The sequence below is a fragment of the Lactuca virosa genome, chromosome 5 (genome assembly GCF_052849685.1).
Source record: "Lactuca virosa cultivar CGN04683 chromosome 5, Lactuca_virosa_CGN04683_v6, whole genome shotgun sequence".
NCBI classification, from domain to species: domain Eukaryota; kingdom Viridiplantae; phylum Streptophyta; class Magnoliopsida; order Asterales; family Asteraceae; genus Lactuca; species Lactuca virosa.
Genome location: NC_136430.1, coordinates 12575743 through 12598540, shown reverse-complemented (window position 1 = coordinate 12598540; position 22798 = coordinate 12575743). Strand labels below are relative to the sequence as shown.

The following is a 22798-nucleotide window of genomic DNA, read 5'->3' as shown; positions in this document are numbered from 1 at the left end:
CGCCCTCTTCTTGGCGCAGATGTGGGCCATAGTCTTCTAACATCTTCTAGCTTTAAAAAAACACATATATCTTCATTTTTTTAAGTTTTTTTTTATTTATATTTTTTCCAACTTTATTAATGATAAACAATTTGAAAAAAAAATTACAAAACTTAAAAAAAAAAAAAAAAAAAAAACGTTCGACGATACAAACATGATATTTTTGACAAATTTATAAATAAAGTTTTATTACAATAGTAGTCGTTGAAGTTGTTTATATAAATATGAAAAAAAAATCATAATATATTCTTATATTTTTTTGCCAAATTTTGTAAAACATTATTTAATACAGTATCGTCAATTTCCCGAGAAAATATTTATGGTACGTTTTTAATGGATTTAATTGAAAAAATCGAAGTTTATTTCCATCCATTTATGTATCAAATTCTTTGATTCCTAATTATAATGTTTAGTTATAACTTTGCAACCAAAGTTGTTGGTTTTTATCAAATATATACGTTAATTCATACCATTTTTATTTTTATTTTTATACAATAATAGATAAAAGTTGATCTAGATTTGTTAATTATTTATAACAAAGTCATAAAAATATTAAAAAATCACTTTGAAGTTTAAAAAATTCAGTTCATTTAGATTTCAGTTTATTTTAGTAGCCCGCAGATGTTAAAAAAACAAACAGTCTTCTTTTTTCAGACTGCAGACGTTTGGTCCACCTCTTCTACTGCAGATGTCTACAAATGTGGTCCGCAGACTGCAGACATTTTTGTATCAGAAAAAACAAACAGCATCTTAGAGTTGATTAGTTTGAGCCAATACATATGTAAAGTTTTTAATATGTAAAGTTTTTAACAGTTATTTCTTATAACTTTTTAAGAAAAAAAAGGAAAAAGAAAAAGAAGACGACAAAACTTGATTATCTTATCTGGTTCTCTTGAAAAAAAAAAGGAATAAAAACTGATGATTTTGAATTTCCGTCAAAGGGAAATGTGTAAAAAGCTTCACTTTTAGCCATGCAACATTTGACAACTGTTAAAACTCAGAAGATATAAATCAACCGTCAAACGGGATGGTCGGTTTCATCATTATAAGATTTTATAAAATGTGTCTCCAAAATAAGAAGGAAAGATTTGAAGAGTTGATTAAAAATTCTGTGTTTTAAGCTACATAAATAATGACATCATCAAAGAAACCAACAATTGCAGAGAATATGATACAAAGTTTTACAACATTTTCTTAATCAACAACACAAACTTATTGGTACCACACACTTGAAGAGTTGATTGATTTAAATAATAAAAAATAAAAAAAAAAAAAAAAAAAAAACTTGTTTTCTTCATTTATATTCTTGAAAGTTTACATGCCCTGTTGCTTGTGCATGTTCTACAGCTTCCTGTGCATTGTTAGAATACAAGAAGAGCAAAATGTAAAGAAAAGTTTTCATTAATTAACACAACCATTTGTTGTTTAAATGTTTTTACCTTTTGACCAATGACACCAATTTGGCAAACCCCACAACGCAATGTGAAGTTGGCAGTGTCTGTATAACTCCGTTTCCTATAAAGTACATTCAAAAAAAAAAAATCAACCACTCTTGTTCTCTTTCTAAAACAAAAAGAAGTTTTATGAATGAATCCCACAACACATGTATGTACCTTTGTTGATCTTTTACAAGATTTAGAGCAAGTGATTCATATGATCCAATGGTCCTATCTGGATTTACACTAAAAATCGTCTGATCAAACTCTTCAGGAGCTCCATCCGCAGGGGACATCTATTCAACATTAATATTATATAAAATATTCATTTCCCTAAAATTACAATGTTTATATGACTATAAATAAAGTATAAACACTACTTTTTCAACAAGGAAAGTTGATCCAAATGTATCGTTTGCTCAATAATGTGGGTTTAATTCGCTTCTATCATTTTTCATTTCGTGGGTCCCAGCCATCATCATTTCTCCCCTCCCCACATTCAGTAAGTGGGACCAACAAATACAATCACATTTTTATTTTTATTTTTCATTAACTTCTGTAACAAATGACACCAAGTAAAATAGAAGAAAATTAAAATAGACTTATAATTTTTTAATTTTACATATAACATACCAATATTTAAAATAAAAATCAACATCAAAATATGTTACTCTTAAGACAACTACTTTATGTCCCGAAAATCATTTTACTTTAATCCAAAATAAATAAATAGAAAGTTAATTGTCATAAAAGATAATTTAGTAAAAACTGAAAATAGATCTTTTTAATAATCAACATAAAGACAAAATCAATCTCAGTTCATAAGATTTTTTAATTTACTGCCATTTACAAGGTATAACAAGTACCAAGTAACAGAAAACTAATAAATGAAAAAGATTATATTTTGAGTTTGCGAATCCTCAATCATAACTGTATGACATTTTTGGTATATTCAGCCACACATGGAAAATCGCCTTAAGACATTTCGTGTGTGTGGTTGTAACTTTTGTGGATTGAAAATACAAAACTGTTTATTATTATAGACATAGTTAGAAATAAAATCTAAAAGAAGGGATGATGAAGGGTAGGGAAATGTGTGGCTGAATGGATTAAGTCAGACAATATTAATGTATCAAGTCAAAAAGAAACAGCCATGCCCCTAATGAAGTTAATACCTAACAGTAACACGGGTGTTTCTTTATGATTTTATGCATAAATTTACTACTGTTTTTGTATTTAAATTTTAAATAAAAGGATAAATAGAGAATTGATCACATACAGCCAAAGCATCGTAGTGGAGTCCATCATATATCAACATAACTCTTTCAGGATACTTCTTTTCCTGTCAAATAATTATTATACTTCAAAGATGGATACATCTACAGGGATTTTAAAAAATGAAAAATAAAAAAAATATGATTATTTAAAAAGCTAATGCTAATCTAACCTGTCCATACAAGTCGCATCTTGATGTTTGTATATCATATGCTGCTATTTCACGTCCATAGAAATCCGCTAATATTGAAAGCTCTATCGCACCTTCATAACCATATCATATTCATAAGGTTTAAAAAGTTACAAGATGATGTGCTTGCTAAAAGAGCCAGATTGAAATAATGATATCATGAAATCCATGGATTTAGTTAGGGTTATATTTCAAGCAAAGTTAGAAGGAAAGAAATCTTGAGTATCATATATGATTTGTATTTGTTTTTATGAATTAGCATGAGCTGGTTTAAGGGTTTACAAACACATGTGTTGGGGTCCTAAGGATGATGTGAAAATATGAAAATCCATGGCACATCATATAGCATGAGTTGTGATTGTTTTTTAGAAATTGTTATTCATTTGTGTTAGGTTTTTAGTCTATCTATCTAAATTCTAATTAAGCCGTTTTAATCAACTTAAGACTGCAGAACTGAACTGAATTTGTTAGGGGTAGGGTAGGTCTAAGTTGAAGATATTAAATCTATACTTAAAACATGTCATAAATCATGAGCAAGTTTTTTTTCACCAATAATGAATAATCTTTTGTAGAAACTTTGCATGAGTTATGGTGAAACTTAGAACCCATCATAGGTTTAACATGTTGCAATAAGATCTCAAAATGTTATTTTTATGCATGAAAGATGGTATGTATATTGAATTATTCAATGTGTAATGAAAACTGTTTATTCAAAACCAGCCACTATGACAATAAATTAACTACACATTCCATAAATATAAGCATTGATAATGATTGCAAACATCCCATCATACCTCCCCATTTCTCTGGGTTAAGTATCCAAGAACAATATTCTTCGTTAGGTTTCCCAAGAAATGCTTCAGAATATTTTGTTGGATCACTGGCTACTGCAGCAGCTATAACCTTTAAAAATACAATCCAACCACAAGATTCTTCATCAGATTTACCAATAATGTTTCTGATTTATCATCATCAGGATATACATGGCCAATCAAAAGTTGAAAAATAATCAATAATTAACATATATGAAACAAATGGTTGAATCTAACCTGTCTCAGTTCTGGAGCCTTCTTTTTGTCATGGTCCATGACATACCTATACATACAAACAACCAAGAATGGAGTCAAGATCAATAAAGAAAGAAAGAGTGAAAATAATAAAGTGTATGTTATTGAGCTTCACCCAACAGCGTTGAAGAGGCAACTGTTATCTGAGGGAATTACACGTCTGACTATGCTACCTTCCATCTTATTAGTAATATGCACCTGAAGGTATCAAATATTCAAATTGTACCTGATAATTCAACATTTTGATAATCAACAAAACAGCCAAAAATCACAATCTCCTTCAACTACATACCAACAGAAACTAAAGAACTTTATTCAAGTAACAAACCATCAAACAAGAAAGAAACTCAGGCAATAAAACAAACATATGGTGTGCACAACCTTTTCCTTGAACAATTGGGAACAAGATGATAAAACCCAATTTATATACTAACCCTAATCTTTCTTGACTACGATTCAAAGGAACTAAACCCGAATTTCTTTACGTTGTTGGGATAGATGAATTGCGTGTTACGAAAGAATATACTTCAGCACACGCAATTTAGGTTTTCAATCAGCATCAGTTCATACCGTCACGAACATTGTAAAGTTGTAAAATCAACTAAAATCCATCAAAATACGACATTTAAAGACGAGGAAACACTATAAAATGATAGAAAAAGAGGGAATTCGGATCTGCGGAATAAGGGTACCTGCAATTTGTTTCAGAAGTGAAAGGAACAAATAGAGCAACACGAAAAGAATCTGATGATGGATATCACACCTTTAGAATTCAAGACACGATATTAAAAGTGATTATTAAAGTGAAAATACAGCAAATCAATATTTTCTTTCCAAGAAATACCAGAAAATTTAAATCGTATCCTTTTGGGATTAGTGAAGGATTCGGTGAAACTGTAAAATTAGAAATGTTTTAAATTTATTTCGTTTTAAATATGATTTTATGCCTCCGTGTCCAGAGTTCATCAGGGCATCGCCGATATACGTTACCGGCACTTACCGCTCATCTTTTTTTTTTTTAAAAAAAAAAAAATACTATTTCATTTACGGTTTAGTCCCTCTTTGGTTGTTCCTGTGAATAGCCCCGATATCTATAGAGAAAATGACTACTTTACCCATGTTTTGTCGCATTCATATTTTGTGTTTTTTGTATTTTAGTTATTTTTAGATTATTCTCACACCATAAACAAACTACAAACAATTTTTCAAAATTGGGAGTAAAACATTAGATGAGTGCAAACCATGTGTCTATTGGGTGTGCCGGGTGCATGTGTGTGTATGAGATGGTAAGGGTGTATGTGATATATAATATAGTAGGTTAAAATCTGTGGAATCCATCATGATAATTTTAAATAGAATTAAAATATTGATTATATAATAAAGTAATATATTATTAATTTAGAAAAACTTATGCATTGTAATGTTGTCTTTTTTTAATAACTTTGTAATTTGTAAGTATTTAATTACACATGTAAATACATCTATTTTATAAAAGGCATGAGTTTGTATAATGCAACATAATATCACTCAGAAGACAAACGCGTGGGTTGTAAAAAAAGGCTTTATTCTTATTAAATCCTTACTTTTTGTGTATGATTCTTATTGAACATATACGGGTTGTAAAATCGACCACACAGGAGCGCGTGGGAAGAAAAACAGTTTGTTGACTAAAACGTCATTTTTCTTATTGTAACTTACCATCCCAATAAATCTTTAACTCCACTGGCTCCATCTTTTTTCTTTCATTATAAGATACCTCTTCCATTTATTTCTTTTTAATATTGATTTTACAAAAAGAAGAATTTCCTTTATAAAATGGCACCATATACTTGTGGATTATTGGTAAATTAAATATCAGCAACTTTTACTTATAATTTATAAGTAATCAATATATTAAATGACTATGTCTCTAGATTATTGTAAGTGTTTTTATTGTCTTTGTTACCGAATATATAATAAAGATACAAGGGTTTCTCTTATATAAGTTCAGAAATCGACAGTATTATAATTATAATATTTTAAATAAATAATGGCCCGTAGTATATACAAAACTAACAGCATGCTAAGTACTTACTATTCGACTATGATTAAAAAAACCAACTTGATTATTACCAATATTGTCAGTATCGTCCAATATTAATTAAAAAAATATTCAAAGATAATGATATAGTTACATTTAAGTTCCAAACCCACTTGTGCTTTTAATACTTTTTTGTGTTTTCAAATCAGCACATATAATATAACCATCTGCAAAACCAAAAGAAACATTGTCTTCATAAAAAAAAATTAAAAAAAAAATACTTATTCAAAACATCTCTTAGAAAAAAAAATAAGAAAGTTTAACTTATGATTAGCGGATACAACAGTAGAAGGTCACTGTTCATATCCCTCCCTAGTAATCTGTAGGTGATTCCTGGATAACATAATCTGGAAAAGGATCATATCTAGTTTCATGTCAAATCATATTATAATAGTAACATTTCAATGTTCACTTCGAAGTTATTATGATTAACTATTTGAAACTCGGACCATTTAAGTAACATTACATATATAAAAACAAAATTAACAAAAACCACATTTTGATTAAAATAATACATACCAATGAAAGAACTAAGTTGAAACTATGGTATTTGTGAAACGGAAGTCAACGGAGAACAAATGAAATTGTGACAAAGATATACATTGATTATGGAAGATGCCTGAAAATGACAAATTCTAACAACAAATAGAGAACCCACAAGTTTCAAGCAATGAAATCGTTGAAACTTTCATAACTTACTAAAACTCAATCTACAATAATGTTGAATATTAAAGAAAATAATATTGCCTAGAAAATCCAGAGAGAAAGGGAAGAAATGAGATAGTGAAAATGATGGATAAGATGAAGTGAAATTAAAATGGTACCTGCTTTATATTCCTGCCAGAGACCGATCTGAAACATGGTGGTGCACAATCGAAATATCAATTTTACCCATTCGACTGATCATCTAATGTACTGTTTTATTAAAAAACATTAAAAGTCAATGTAACAAACTTTTGACTTTCTTACCTTGAGCACATATTGTAGAAGTGTTGACTACACTCTTCACAAGCAAAAAACTTATGTATAAAATCGCAAATTGACGTAAATGCCATTTGACTTTCTTCATTTTCAACTCTCACGGATAGTGAATGTAGCAAAACCCATAAACCACAGGTGCAATTAAATAAAAAAAATAGGTTTTTACAAAATATAAAATTATAAGATTGATAATAATATATTATATACCTGAATCCCCTTGTACCATTTTTGCTACCACGACAAAACATCTGTACATATAATAGCCAAAATCAGGATTTTCAAAAGTATTAATTTTGTTATCTCTCTATAAAAATTTGAAAAAAGAAAATATAAAATTTACCCAATATCCACGTGAGACTTCTTTTCCACATATCTCAAATTTAATAAGACCACCATGTTGAGTGTTGTTTCTTTCAAATGGTGACAAAATATTTGAAGGGTATAAATCGTCAAAATTCAAAAGTATATCAGCACATCCTCTTCGACACCTACAATGTTTAAAATTACAAACTAAGTAAATAGAAAAAAAATGAAACAAAGAAAAGTGGGTTATTTAAAATATGAATCTCTTTGAAGGGTGACGAGCTGTCATTAATTGCATGAATTTTATAAGAGTAGCTCGAGTATCTGGTTTAATCATCTTGTTTTTAAGAATAATGTCAAAAGCAAGAGAGGTAGCCTCTTCAACATCATAAACAGCATGTGCAATCTATAAAAAAAATAAGTAATTCTAAGCTTTAATATTACAAATATAATAAAAAATAAAAATCTTATTTTTATAGAAAAATGAAGAATTGATTTAAACCTGTCCAGGGTCTGAGAAGTTTGATCGAAGAAGCTCATCATTTTCATACTTTTCATCTTCCAATTTATATGAACTACGTAAAAAAGTAAAACATGTACTTAAAATTAAAAACTCATTAACATTGTATACACAAAACAATATAGCTTCTTACCGCTTGTATACCTTCTTAATTGTGTATTAATCCATTTGAGTAAACGATCAGAAGTTCTTCCATCTTCAATAGAAACAATTTTACTTTTTTCATCTTTCCCATTCCAGCTACCACCCACAAATTTAGAAGGTGGGCCCCAGAATAGTGAAGGGTAGTGACTAATAGAGAATTTATCGCATAGATTGTGAAGAAAACATATAAGTACCTTATAATTTCTGCAAGCTGGACACCTGCAAAGAGTAATAACAGAAACAAATTAGGGCTATAAATGGATAATATTTTTTCAAAACACCCCTGTGGAATATATAGATTGACTCCAGGGGACAAATTGTTTTCATGAAAGGTATAAATTCAAGAAATTTCTAGGTATAAATAGACCAAGTGTACTATGGGTATGGAGGAGAAGAAGTGAATCCTTTTGTAACTAAAAAAATAGAATCTTTATAGCCATGAAACTTTAGATATTTCCTTTTAAGGTTTAGACATCCTTCAATTTTCTTCTATTGCATGACTGTTCATCTCTGTTCTTAATTTCTTTTCCAGCAACAACATCCTGGTAGGACCTGATTGCTCCATCCTTTCCAAATCGAGGTAATTTGTGGATTTTAGATAAAAACACTCTACTTTACTCCATATTTATATGATGAATTCCAGATTTTATTTAGAGAAAAATCAGTGGATGAAACAATTGTCCCATAAATTTGTAACGGTATCCATTTGGAATAACAGAGGTTCTGAATTTTTATATTTATGTTTCCAAATACGGAAATTGTGAAAAGAAGAAACAGAGTAGAGCATAACTTCACGTAAAGGAAATCAAAAAACTGACAGCAGAAAATTCCTCAAAAAATAGGGTCAAAAAATAAAAAGAATGTAAGTGATAAAACGTACATCCACGTGCGATGGTATACATTTGAGGATTCGATTAAACTTGAAGGCCTGTAAGAAAAGGCAGCAGAGGGTTAGGGTTGGTAATCAGGAAGAAGAAAGATGAAGAACATTGGGTGGCTAAACGGAGAACGTAATTTCTAGGGTTTACGGTTTGATCCAACTTAGAGAGAGATGAATAAATTGAAACCTTAGATCATGAAAAAAAAGGACTGAGGTGATTCAACCGAAGCAGAAAACAAAAGAATATGAGAGCGTTCCGATTTAAACATTACAATGTTTAAGAACTAAAAACAAAAAATCAAATAGAAATCAATAAATTGGAAGCGATGTTAAAGTCTCAAGAGTATTTGGATTACCAGTGGAGATTTGGAGTGTGGAAATATACAAGGGAAGGGATGATAATGAAGTAACTCAAACGCCATGTTATGGATGAACAGGAAGGTATTCTCCGATTGTTTCTTTTGGGAGTTCGGGTTGCTTCAAACAACGACATGGGGAGGCGAGCCCTAACCTGAAAAGCGAGACATGCAGCAATAGAAGAAGTAGCGAAACCTGTCGATTGCGGAAACAAAAAAGGCTTGGAATCAGCTCACAGCAGTCCAAGATAACCCTTCACATCAAAACATACCTGAAAAGAGAGAGGCGGGAGAGAGAGAAGAAAACAAAAAACCAAAATTGAAGCTTACTTGTATATTCATTTGTTGTCGAAGAATAAGGATGCAAAGAAAAAGAGAAGAAAGAGAAGAGAGATAAACCAGATGAAAAGGTGGAGGCGGTGGAGCTTGGTGGTGGTCGATTCAATATTGTAAAGCCTAAATCCAGAGAAAGTTTGTGAGGATTAGGGTTTAGATCAACAAATATGGTGTGATCTTCCTGATTTAATGGGATTATGCTTGATGATCAGTTAAAGATTATATGATTTGCTGATATTATGGGATTGATTGCAATGAGAATTTGAAGAATTCTACAACATTTGAGCGGAATGACTGCATAAGGGCAAAGTAGGAATTTCACATAGATGAAATGAGCGGGAAAAGCAAAGACGGAAGGATTAAGGAGGTGCCACGTGTCATCTAATGTATTGTATTATTAGAAGAGAAGATTTTAGACAAAATTACAAAAATGGTCCCTGTGGTTTGCTAAAAGTAACAAAGTTAGTCCCTATTAATTTTTTTTGATGCAAACGGCCCCTGTAGTTTGCAAAACTTGCACAGATGACCCTTTTTACTAACGCCGTTAGTATTCAGCCGTTAGGGACTGAATTAACAAGGGTATATTCGTCTTTTCAAGTATAAAGGGACTGGATTCGCAACTTTGGGTAAACCATAGGGACCATTTTTGTAATTCTGTCTTAAAATAATAAGAATGATAGAAAATGAGGGTAGGAGGATTAGAACTTGAGACCTCCTTCCCCACTCCTTATTCGGCCAAAGCTCTAACCAACTAGGCTAGAGGCAAACCTGCTATATATTTCCGAAACTTAATTAATATTATATAAAAGCGTAAATAATTAATAATAAAAAAATAAAAAATATTTAAAAAAAATTAATAAAACAAAAATATATTTTTATTGTATTGTAAAAAAACATTTTTTACAAAAAATTTACTTGTTTTTTTACATATTTGTTTTACATAAAATATTTTTTAATGTATTTAAAAAAAATACGTTTTCGAATACTATGTTTTTTATATATTTTAAAAAAAAATTTAGGTATAAAATATGTTTTTTATATATTTAAAAAATACATTTTCGTATAAAATATTTTTACGCAAAAACATTAAGAACGTGATAAAATAACGTAAAAATATGTTTTAAGATCAAATAAAACGACTTATATTTTTTACGTAAAGAAAACGTAAAAATGCGTTTTCATATAATATGTTATCACATTAACGTTTTTAAGTTAAAAAAAAACGTTATATGGGTGAGGGACCAATCACTCATACGTAAAAAAAGTCTTTAGTTTGCTTTACGTAAAAATATATTTTTACGTAAATGTATTTTTACGTAAAAAAATGCATTTTTATGTAAAAAAACGTATTTTTACGTAAAAAAAACGCATTTTTACGTTATGTTAACGTCTTTAGTTTGCTTTACGTAAAAAATATAAGTCGTTTTGATTTAATCTTAAAACATATTTTTACGTTATGTTATCACGTTCTTAATGTTTTTACGTAAAAACATGTTATACGAAAATGTATTTGTTAAATATATAAAAAACATATTTTATACGTAAAAAAACTTTTTTTATATGTGAAAGAAAAAAAAAACGTATTTTTATATGAAAACGTAAAAATATGTTTTAGGATCATAGCAATGTAATAACATAGTATACAAAAACGTATTTTTTTAAATACATTAAAAAAATATTTTATGTAAAACAAATACGTAAAAAAACAAGTAAATTTTTTGTAAAAAATATTTTTTTACAATACGCTAAAAATATATTTTGTTTTATTAATTTTTTTTCTAAATATTTTTTTTATTTTTTTGTTATTAATTATTTACGCTTTTATGTAATATTAATTAATTTTCGGAATTATATAACAAGTTTGGCTTTAGCCTAGTTGGTTAGAGCTTTGGTTGAGTAAGGAGGTGGGAAGGAGGTCCCAAGTTTGAATCCTCCTCCCCTCATTTTTTTATCATTCTTATCATTTTAAGACAGAATTACAAAAATGGTCCCTATGGTTTACCCAAAGTTGCGAATCAAGTCCCTTTATACTTGAAAAGACGAAAATACCCTTGCTAATTCAGTCCCTAACGGCTGAATACTAACGACGTTAGTAAAAAGGGTCATCTGTGTAAGTTTTGCAAACCACAGGGGCGATTTGCATTAAAAAAAATTAATAGGGACTAACTTTGTTACTTTTGGCAAACCACATGGACCATTTTTGTAATTTTGTCTATATTTTATTTTTAGTCTTAACTAGATCCTTTTAGTTGCTTTAGATGGCCAATGTCAATTGTTGGAAGTTTTAAAAGAAAATAAATAAATAAATAAATTGGAGCAATAGTCAAAGATGGAAACAAAATTGGAGCAAACAGGGATGAGAAACAAGTAACGATTATTGATCAAACGGTAAAGGCTCAAATCGAAACCTAATCATCGCTAATGGAAGCAACGCCGAAACATGGAAGTAAATTATTTCTAAAATGAGAACCTAGTCGTTCATAAAGGCATCACCATGTTAGCCTTCGTTTGATCAACCCATTTATTACTAGAATTATCTAGTGATATAGAAAGTAACAAGAGATTATTTCACTTTATACTGAAAAGGAGTGGGACTCATTAGAGGGGTAGCTACCCTTGCTATACAGGTTGGAACACCACCCCTAGCGACCAAGAGGGTCGCTACGTTCTACTCGTCGATTCCTTGGCGAGAAGAGAGAGACAGGGATGCAGGCTTCTTATCAGTCGAAGAAGGTTGGAGTGGATTGCAATTCAAATGCATTTGACTAAAATTAATTTTTCACCTGCCTTTGACCACCGAAATTAATTCTAGTTTTAATTTTCACTAACTTCTTTAATTAATAAAAAAAATTGTTTTTAATTAATAAAATTCAAAATATTCAACTATAATTCAACTACTATAAATCAAACCACACACTCAACATTTCATACACACCAATATCATTACCTCTCTCACAAACACTCTCAAATAACCAAACAAAAATATCTCCATCTACCTAAAAGAAAACATCAAAAAAAAAAAGACAAAATTGCAAAAATGGACCCTGTGGTTTGCCGATTCTGTGGGTAAGGTCCAAAAAAAAAGTTTGCTAGCAAAAAAACGTCCTTATTTGATGTTTGAGTTGTGGATTTGGTCCCTGCCTCTAACTGCCGTTAGAGGCATTCCGTTTTCTTCCCCATGTGTCATGCACGTGAGGGTATTTTTTTCCTTTCATTTATGGGACCAAAACTGCAATCTAATTTCTCTATTTAACCTCGACTTAAACTCATCTTCCCCAACGACTCTCTCTCTGCGAAAATGGTAACGATCATATGCTTATGTGGCAACAATTCTGTGTTGCGCACATCGTGGACTCCACTCAATCCAGGCCGACGGTTCTACGCATGCCCTCTACCGGTAAAGTAGCGTTCTAATTTTTGCAATCAAACACCTTATTGTTGCCCTAATTTTGTGTGCTTTATCTTTGAAAGGACTCAAAATGTCGATTCCTTGGATGGTTTGATCCTCCAATGTGTGATCGTGCTAAGGCTATCAATCCTGGTCTACTAAAGAGCATGAACAATTTGAAGCTTTCAGTGAAAGAATAGAAGATGAAATTCAGAATTTGAGGTTTTGCCTGAAGATGACAGTGAAAGAATTAGAAGATGAAGTTTGTAAATTGAAGTTCTACTTGTGGTGCAGTTGGATTTTTTTTCTTGTTTTCAGGATGTGGAATTAGGGATTAGGGTTAAGTTCTACCTATGGTGCTAAGGTTTTTTTGGGATCTTATTGTTTTGATGAATAGGCCTTTGTATACTATAATGGTCATTTCATGAACCTTGTACCTCGAATTATAATGTATGGAATATTATCTTATTTAATTGTTGTTATTGTGGAGACTGTAATGGTAATACAATACAAGAAATGGTATTAAGAAAAGTACAATACCATTTTGGAACTTACTAAGTGTTATTGAATTATAAGATATAATCCAAATAAGTCAATGCAAATTACAATACCATTGCACATAACCAAAAACAATTGTCATTACAATATCCAAGTGTAACAAAAAAGAAGCAACCACATGATTTTTGGAATTGCAAAATAACTTAACATACTAATAACTGTTAAAACAACCAACATATGCCAGTTTCTTAAACAAATTAGACCAAAAGATGATTTAACAACTTAACATTACACTTGACCATACAAACTACTCTTGACCATGACCCTCATTAGCCCCTCCACCCTCCTGTTGACCTGCACCTTGACCTTCATATGTCCTTTTGTTGTGTCCTTTTTGTTTACATTTACCACAAGTGACACTCCCAAATTTCCTACTAAGCCTCTCCACTTCTTTGGATCCTTGAGTTTGACTTTAACTTGCTATCACACTTTCAATTTGACTGGACTTTTCCTTTTGGCTCATTCTCTCCTCCATGGACTGTCTTCTTTTCTTCTTTGGCCTACCAGGCATTTTGTGGTATGGAGGTGGGATAATTCTAGTGGGACAATCACTTTTAGGCCACATTGGCCTACCTTTTATAGGTTCAACTTTAAAGTCATACACAACCTCCCAAGTATCCAGTAAATAAAGTTTGTGTACCCACGTGTACAGCTCCCCTACTAATTCCCCATTGTTTGTCATCTCACTCCAAGTGGCTATGGCATGCCTGCAAGGGATTCCTGTCAACTCCCACTTCCTACATGTGCATGTCATCTAGTTAATGTCCATAACATGTTGATCATTCCATGGTCCAGCTACCTGATACTTTCCACCACCATTCCACCTTGCAATATACTCAGCTGCTTGTTGCTCATTCTTCTTTAACAAATTGGTTGCAGTAGGTGTGAGAGGACCTTGGCATTTCCTTTTCTCTTTAACCACATTGAAGATCCTCTTCATTAGATATTCCCTTATAAATTCCAAGCATGTAATGATTGGCTTGTCCCTTCCTTTCTCCAACTTACCATTCAGAACTTCACACATGTTATTTAGAAGCACATCTGAGATGGTCCTACCTGCATAATCCACAATTAAAATCATTGGCCAATAAAAAATAGTTGCATATCAAGTAATAAGATCAATTTTACTTACCTGTAAAATGGCTTCTTGCCCAATGCATTGGTGGTATTTTATTCAACCAATCATGTGCAGCCCTGTCATACTCAACTAACTCCCTCATTGTAGATTGAAACTCTTGAACTGTGGTTGCTGTTGCACACCTCCAAATAAACTCCTTGAACTCCCTAGTTCTCCACTGTTTTTCTCATGTTTTCATGGATGTGTCTTAAACAATACCTATGCTCTGTATTTGGAAATAATTGTGCTATAGCATGTATCACACCCTAAAAGTAAATATAAGATTGAATCAATACATGTTAATTATAATATTGTAAAGGCATTATGCATAAATAAAGAATTACCTTTTGCCTATCACTGATAAATGTGAAGTTAGCATTAGACCTCATCTCCAAATCATCCCCTAGACATTCCAATAACCATTTCCAACTTGCAGTATTTTCAGATTCTACTATGACATATGCAAGTGGATAGATACCATTGTTGGAGTCTAAGCTTACAGCTGTCAATATTTGCCCATGACAATGGCCTTTCATAAAGGCACCATCTAGACCAAGAAGGTCCCTCATACCAGCTTTAAACCCCAACTTCATTGGGCCTAAACATATGTAAATTCTCTTAAACTGCCTAGTGGCCAAGTTCGGGTTAGGCTCACTTACAACATCTATCTTCAATGTTGTGTTTGGATTGGTGGACTGTAATTCGAGTGCATAATCTCTAAGCAAGTCATACTGCTTTGAGTAGTCCCCAACAACATTCTTTGTAGCCCTTGCCTTAGCCCTAAACATCTTATGCTTTGAAATCCCCACTGAGTATGTCTGCTGAAAGTCTTCTTGTAAGGCTCAAATTGGAACTGTGGGGTTTGATTGAACTTGTCTAGTAATATGTTTTGCAAGAAAAGTGGCTGTGCAAGCTCGAATTTTCCTTGATTGAAGGCAAGTGTGCTTCAGACTGTACGTTTTCACATACCAATTCCCATCTTTCGAAGACCTAGATGCATATAAGTGCCAAGTACAAGTGGTAGCTTTTGAATTTACTGCTTTGCCCTTGCCTTTATTTACTTTATCTGCCCCACCTAACACATGGGACCCACTTGCACCACTTGTCCCACCATCCACATGTGGCCCACTGACATTGGTACCAGACACAACTCCTTTGCAATATGCCCTTAGTCTTGTTGCATCATTCTTTTTAAAAGCAAGATTCCTCCTTGTTTCAAGTGCATGCTCATCCACTTTATTCTTAAGATCTTTCTTTGACTTCCACATCTGTCCCACATAAAAACTAGATTTATGCACCTCACCATGTGAACATACTTTCTCCTTACCCAATCGTTTTAATAGAACCCTCCTATTCTTTTCAGTATCAGAGTCTTCTCCTAATGACTCCCATTCATCACAATCAATTACTTCAAGGTCTTCTTCTTCATTTGTTTCTTGTTCGTCTTCTACATCATTGTTAAACCCAAACCCGAAATACTCCACACCTTCATCAATGTTCATTCTAAAGTCACTCATGTCAACATCAATGTCATCAACTTCATTGTCTATGTCTACTATAACATCACTATCATCATCACTGTAATCATCTTCACCCTTTTCTGAATTGAACTCGTCTGATTGACCATCAAATAACCCCCCATTATCTTCATCAAAGTCTTGATATTCACTACCAATGTGGATTGTTGTAGGGTCTGTTCTGTTGTTGTTTTCACTATCATGCAACCCTTCAAATGGATCAAAGTCTACATTCAACATTTCAGATAAACCCATTGGTACATACACAGTTGCTGCATCAAGCTCATGTTCTTGTTGTACTTCCTTGTCTTGATTATCTCTTGTCACGCTTGATGGTGCTTCCTTGTCTTGATTATCCCTGATTTCACTTGATGGTGCTTCCTTGTCTTGATTATCCCCTGTTTTAGTTTCCATGTATAACCTCTTAGAACATGACCTAGTACCCTCTCTTGGCTTCCAATTTCTTGTTCTCCTCATTTCTGGCGAAAGTGATTTTGATTCACCTCCATAAACCACAAGTGGTAATGATGAACTACAACTTTCATGTTGGGGATCATGAACTAATTTTTGTTTTCTTTGTTTTGGTTTAATTGCCACTTCATCTTCTTCATTTAGTTCTTCAATGACAACACCATTTCTCTTATTTGGTGACATGAAGTATGTAACCAAGTTGGTTGTGCCATGCTCAGTATACACCTGGATCACCTTGTTAGCTCCAGTATATTTAGCTAGGTTACACACATCTTGATCATTACCTAGAGCTCTAAGGCTAAAAATCAAGTCTTCATTGGGAATCCTGAAGTGATAATATATTACTGGGGGAACCACGTATCCTAGTTCTAGCATCATAGCGTCGAGTTCATGCACTGAAAACTCATTTATATCAACTAAATTAATATACGTAAGTTTCCCCTTAACATATCTTACATTTGGAAAAGGTGTGAACTTCCCACCATGGCGAAGTTCAATCGTGAACAAATGGGGATGATCGACTATCCCAAACAACAAAAAAAATACAAAATGTAGTTAGCATATTGTGTGAAATTTCAAAAAATTTAAGTTTAAAAAGCTATAATAACACTCACCATACAAATCCAGTGCATCAAACCCCATTGTCGAAGGACGTATAGTCCACAGTGAATGCACCATTTTTTCCTTCTATCTACTGGACTGCAGTTCAGCTAAAGAAAAGATTCGGGGTGTAAATCGTTGACTTAGGGTTCGAACGTCAATGGAAATTAAACGAGGAAAAAGCTAGAGTGTCTGATGTTTTTGGGCATCGTTAAATGCGCGGTAATAAATGAGCATTCCCCCCATAAATGAAAGGACAAAAATACCCTCGCGTGCATGACACGTGGGGAAGAAAACGAAATGCCTCTAACGGCAGTTAGATGCAGGGACCAAATCCACAGCTCAAACATCAAATAATGACGTTTTTTGCTAGCAAACTTTTTTTTGGACCATACTCACAGAAAGCGGCAAGCCACAGGGACCATTTTTGCAATTTTTTCAAAAAAAAAACCTTCAAACATTCAATCTCCAAACCCTCAATCACCAAACCTTCCATCACCACCATGTTATCTACCAATAGATAAAAAATCAGAAATCGTATAATCTCAAGGTTAATGATTCTCTATGATTTACTCATTATTTATTGCTTATAAACTTTATTATTATTGCTTATTTGCATATTTCTTTCATGATGTCCCGTTTTTTTTTCAGTTGCACTAAGCTAGTTGAGATGAATATTTTCTTTCAATTATTTCCTAGAAATAACAATTCATAATAAAAGTTCATTTAACCAAGAGGTGTTGATACACGTAATATCAGTCTCTCAGTTTGATCACGAATCGACCACGAACAATGTGATCGTATTTTGGTATTGGGTGGGCGATTCTAAACTGGTGTCGGTTAGGTTTTGGAATGGTATTAGGAAGTCTTTTTTGGGTTTCGGGGATCTTGAGCATTTCGATTGAGAAAATTCATTAAACCATCATGTGTCAATACACATAAAATTCTCAAATGATCTTAAAGAACTAGTTTGATTACGTGGTGACATTGAGATAAAAGGTTGTGAATTGTAATTCATGGCTTTCTTCTCGAATGTTCAAAACTTGCTATATTTACCTTTATTTTAATTTCATTTTGACCCAAAATTTTACCTATGATAGTTAATATCTCTATTACGCATTTAAAATTTACAAATTGATTTAATGTTGAAGAAATCCTATAAATCGGTGGAAAGTTATGCTCACGATTACACATGTAAAATTTACAAATTGGTTTGATTTCGAAGAAGTCATCTTACCATTCAAAACTCGTCAATAATTTAATTATTTTACAAATACCAATCAAAACAAGGTTAGATGTTGGGAAAATAAGTTTGTAGTAACATCATCGTTGCTTAGAATAGTATTCATAAAATAGTATGTAACCCTTTTAAGAAGAGTCCAATCAACTGATGTAATGTCATAGTGGGGATCATGGAGAAGATGCTCCCTATGATATTCAGTTAATGATCTTTCTTGTCGTAACAAACATTCAAATGATTCAATAAAGCAAGTTCCACCTTACTGTCATATCTACGACCATTTTCAAAGGTAGTGCCATTTCATTTTGCAAATTACTGAATTTGTATATCTATTTTTCATTTAGAATCGGTCCGCTTATAGAAAAATAGCTCATTTAATTTTCTATATATTAACAAATGGGTTTTCATTATTAAAATACATTTTTAAGTTGCCAAACTGAAAGTATGAAAACAACTGACGTGATTTTTTACCCATCCTTATAATGGATTCAAAGCTGGTATCATTCGATTAATAGTGTTAGTATTATTACTAACATTATCTAGTGATATAGAAAGTAACACCGGATTATTTCACTTTATAAGAATAGTGTGGACTCTTCCATCATCCTCAACCTCTGCACTTAAACCGTTTACAGCAATTTCACTGTCACTTCGAGTGTTTGACATTGAGTTGCTATTAGGTGGACAATCATTTGTGCTTTATCGTAAACTCCAAAGTATATCAATAAAAAATAGGTAACTTTTATAAAGAAAAAGTCGATAAATATTTTGATTATGTAGTTTTTCCCTCATATATAGTTGTATGATACATTCTTTATAAACTAAAAATGGACAAAAAGATTGGTTGCCAAATTTTCCTGTTTTAACATGCTCGTAAAGCCTATCCTTATCACTTGTCCCTTTTTGTCAGCTTAAAATTAAGTGTACATATTTTATTTGTGATAACAAACATGTGAAAATATAGCATGTTTCTCTAAAAGAAAAACAATACAGCCAAAAGATAATAATTGTATAAAACTTATTTACAAAATAGTCACAGATTTAACTTTATTTACTAAATAACTGTATATTTTTTAACTTAAAAAAGAAAACTTAAGCATAATGGTCCCTTTAATTTCTCACTACATTGTTCCTGAAAATTTTAACATTACAAAATGTATTTACCAAATTGTAATTTTAAATAGATTTACCAAAACTAGAACATATGTTAATTGAATGCATTTTATTACATAAACCATTGTTTGGACAAAGTTCAATAGATCATTTCCCTAAACCACTGCTATGCATTCAATCTCGATCCTTGCATCTAATGGCAATGCTGCCACCTGATAAGTCGAACGTGCAGGTGCTGGTGCAGGGAAATCTGAAAAATACCATATAACAATTTTTTTTTTAATTTTTAAAACAGTTAAAAAAGTATAATGTTTGAATCACTAGAAAATATAATTAATAAACAATCTTTAATGTTAAGATGTATAGTGAGCTCACATTTAGCATAGATCTCGTTCACCTTCTTGAAGTCTTTCAGATCTGCCAACCTGCCACCAAAGTAATCATGTAAAATTAGTCTTATACTAAAGCCATTATTAAGTTCATTGAGTTAACAAAAAAAAAAAAAAAAAAAAAATCCCCTTAAAGATGATGATGGATAAAAGCATGTTTACATGATTGTGGTTTTAACCACGGAGGAATAATTGGCGCCACTTGCTTTCAATATCTCTCCCATATTCTTGAGAACCTAAAAAATGGGTCGATCTGAATTATATTTATATCTCTATAGTCTATTGGGTGAAATGGGTGTGGGGACTATACTATGCATTATGCAAATGGATAAATTACCTGCTCTGTTTGTTCTTCCACGGTGTCTGAGACAAACTTTCCAGTCTACACAAGTACCAAAACATAATTATGAATACACTCGAATGGATTAAACAGTTAAAAGAGACAGAGAGCAAAAGGCTGATTAAGAAAGCATTTGCAAATTGCAAATAGTGAAAAAGAATGTGAACCTCTGGAATAAGACCAAGGACACCGGATACAAATACTGTATTATTGGCCTTTATGGCTTGGGAATAGGGACCCAAAGCTGCTGGAGCCTTGTCCGTTTTAACAGCCTCCTTTATACCTGCATCCAAATATCCAACATGTTTACTCAATACCCATTCTTCAATCCTTGCCTCTTTTTTTTCTTGACTAGTATTCGTTATTGTTTTAATCTAGCTCTTTCCCAACAAATTTAATCTCGATCTTCTGTGGTTTACTGATTTGCTACCACTCGTTTCCACAAAAAACATATACAGAGCACGAGGTATCTCTAAAATGAACTGGATTCAGCATAATCGAGGACATGAAATGAACAAAAAACTGGCGTTTCGTTGACTCAAAATATAATTCTGATTTCAGTCATGGTGTTATAACTTATACGCTTAATGTGATCAACAAACACTTTAATTCACCCTTGAACTCGAAAAAGTGACAGTTTGAAGTCCAATATCAAAGCGTAGTTCCTTTTCGGCAGGATGTAATAACTTCTAAATGGAAAACTACTTAAATTTTTCTCAATGACTCAAATGCATTGATAAACAAAAGAAATAGAATATTTCAATCAATCAGATATCAAACATTACTCACTAGCGTCAGTAGAAACGGCCAAGCAAGCAAAGGACTTAGATCGGCGGGAGTAACACGGTATAGACGATCTCCGAATGGTTGAGCCCACAGATGAGCTGCATCTTAAGCCAGGAGAAACTGGAATACGGTGGCGGAGTCCGCCAATGCCAATCGCCGGATCATTTAACGAAATCGCCAAGGCGGAAACGGAGGACGCCATTTTTTTCTTATCGCCGCCGCTCAGTGATAAAAGTCTAAAATGGTCAGCACTCAGCACCCAACAATGACATCGAGAGAGCTACAAAAACTAGTCTGCTTGTAGTTTGGGCTTATGGTGATTTTGGCCCAAAATTTGAAAGAATAAAAATCTGTTTTATATATATTTGCTATTGACGTTACGTTTGGTGTCCACATATCATATTTATTTCGAGCAAATAAATGAAAAAAACCACGAGGGCTCCACATGACGGATGTGGTATTTATGTATATGAAATGGTTGAGTTTAAAAGAAAACGACATATAATTTTTTTTTTTCCTAAAAATATCTGCTATCCATAAGTTTTAACAAAAGGTTGACATACAACTTTTTTGGTTAACATGCATTATCTTTGTCGTACATTTATAATTTATAAAATAAAAGATAAATGGCAAAATACAAAGTAATGGACAGATGATTTATAATATACTAACAACACTGTTGAACGAATTTTAATCAATCGTGGAATCAATGGCCTCGAAGCAATTGATGACGATGATGAACTATTATGATGAGAAATCACTTGGATTAGTGAAATGTTTGGTTTCATATCAAAATCATGTTGTCAAATCTAGTCATATTTCTCTTTTATATATTAACACAATATATCTTATGGCTATTATATCCTAATGTCCTATCTATGTGAAGTAATTGCCTTGAAATGAACATACAACAAAATAAAATTACTATTAGATGTTGAATATGTAGTTGTTTTCCATTAAAATGATTGATATTGAACTTTAAATTGTAAGTGATTAGTTTATTTTGAAAGCAATCGATCAATACCGAGTGAATAGGGATAGTAAGTCAATGTAAGTAACAGTATATTTGAAACAAAAGAGTAGCACATTGGTTTGCTTCTTAATTTAAGCACGGTGTAATAATATGGAATAGTGTATGTTCATCAAATTTTCTCCATGTGACACGAGGGTAACATTTTCATTTAGTTTAATCATATACTATAGCAACCGCAATCTTCCGTTAAATTTTTACATTTTACTTTTTAAGACATCCAACGATGTTTTTTATTAATACTTTAAGGTTAAGTTGCCTATTTGTAAATTACAAAAATGGTGAGACCAAGACTATACTTTTTGAAATAACATTACACTAATTGTTTAATGTTTACATTACTAAGAAAAATTACAATTATTCTAACAAATTAAATATGTCATAAATATGACAATTATAATAGTTATAAAACAAAATTTTAATCAAACCAAGTAATATCTTTTATCACAGAAAATGATTTGGTGTGTGAAAAGTGGCCACTATTCCATTTCACTAAAATGGTGGGGAGCTTAGAATAGTTTTTGATAAGATTCCACTAGTTTAAGGGTCGTTTAGATTAGTTTCAAGAGAACAAATTTGTGGACTAAATTAAAATAGTATTAGATACTAATTGAACTGTATAGGGGTATTGTTACTATCAGC

At 31.9% G+C, this 22798-nt stretch overlaps 3 protein-coding genes across 8 annotated transcripts; all 3 read right to left on the bottom strand.

The window, feature by feature from the left end:
* Positions 1-1113: 1113 nt before the first annotated feature.
* On the bottom strand, positions 1114-4924 carry LOC145117041 (OTU-like cysteine protease family protein). Of its 6 annotated transcripts, XM_079053350.1 has the most exons (10): positions 4700-4920; positions 4442-4608; positions 4123-4233; positions 3990-4035; positions 3735-3843; positions 2923-3014; positions 2755-2817; positions 1653-1771; positions 1479-1554; positions 1114-1390 (listed from the first exon to the last, which is right to left on the bottom strand). In XM_079053350.1, the coding sequence occupies exons 3-10, from the start codon at positions 4185-4187 to the stop codon at positions 1334-1336; spliced, it is 627 nt and encodes a 208-aa protein (XP_078909476.1). In that variant the 5' UTR covers positions 4188-4233; positions 4442-4608; positions 4700-4920; the 3' UTR covers positions 1114-1333. The 6 variants fall into 6 exon arrangements, with proteins under 6 accessions (XP_078909476.1, XP_078909478.1, XP_078909473.1 ...); XM_079053352.1 differs by lacking the exon at positions 4442-4608 and having other exon boundaries at positions 4123-4205; positions 4700-4924; XM_079053347.1 differs by lacking the exon at positions 4442-4608 and having other exon boundaries at positions 4700-4919.
* Positions 4925-6974: 2050 nt separating this feature from the next.
* LOC145111002 (sulfhydryl oxidase 1-like) lies at positions 6975-14773 on the bottom strand. Its single transcript, XM_079047306.1, has 11 exons — positions 14686-14773; positions 14360-14609; positions 14194-14290; positions 12518-12603; positions 8036-8254; positions 7874-7946; positions 7637-7777; positions 7409-7558; positions 7276-7316; positions 7057-7203; positions 6975-7002 (listed from the first exon to the last, which is right to left on the bottom strand). Exons 1-11 carry the CDS (start codon positions 14771-14773, stop codon positions 6975-6977), a joined length of 1320 nt encoding a protein of 439 aa, XP_078903432.1.
* A 4884-nt stretch (positions 14774-19657) lies between these two features.
* Positions 19658-21420, bottom strand: LOC145115496 (reactive Intermediate Deaminase A, chloroplastic-like). Its single transcript, XM_079051791.1, has 6 exons — positions 21130-21420; positions 20508-20623; positions 20338-20382; positions 20163-20236; positions 19987-20036; positions 19658-19861 (listed from the first exon to the last, which is right to left on the bottom strand). Exons 1-6 carry the CDS (start codon positions 21326-21328, stop codon positions 19767-19769), a joined length of 579 nt encoding a protein of 192 aa, XP_078907917.1. The 5' UTR covers positions 21329-21420; the 3' UTR covers positions 19658-19766.
* Between the last annotated feature and the right edge of the window lie 1378 nt (positions 21421-22798).

Coding starts and splice junctions, on each gene's coding strand:
- LOC145117041 (XM_079053352.1), bottom strand. CDS start 4,187: ATGGAAGGTAGCATAGTCAGACGTGTAATTCCCTCAGATAACAGTTGC. Junction 3,844..3,989: donor AGGCTCCAGAACTGAGACAG/GTTAGATTCAAC, acceptor GTATTTTTAAAG/GTTATAGCTGCTGCAGTAGC. Junction 1,391..1,478: donor TTGGTGTCATTGGTCAAAAG/GTAAAAACATTT, acceptor AACAATGCACAG/GAAGCTGTAGAACATGCACA.
- LOC145111002 (XM_079047306.1), bottom strand. CDS start 14,773: ATGAGGGAGTTAGTTGAGTATGACAGGGCTGCACATGATTGGTTGAAT. Junction 12,604..14,193: donor TAGGGGAGCTGTACACGTGG/GTACACAAACTT, acceptor GTTTTCTTTTAG/GTAGATGGAGATATTTTTGT. Junction 7,778..7,873: donor ACTTCTCAGACCCTGGACAG/GTTTAAATCAAT, acceptor TTTTTTTTATAG/ATTGCACATGCTGTTTATGA.
- LOC145115496 (XM_079051791.1), bottom strand. CDS start 21,328: ATGGCGTCCTCCGTTTCCGCCTTGGCGATTTCGTTAAATGATCCGGCG. Junction 20,383..20,507: donor TCCTTGGTCTTATTCCAGAG/GTTCACATTCTT, acceptor GTACTTGTGTAG/ACTGGAAAGTTTGTCTCAGA. Junction 19,862..19,986: donor GAACGAGATCTATGCTAAAT/GTGAGCTCACTA, acceptor GGTATTTTTCAG/ATTTCCCTGCACCAGCACCT.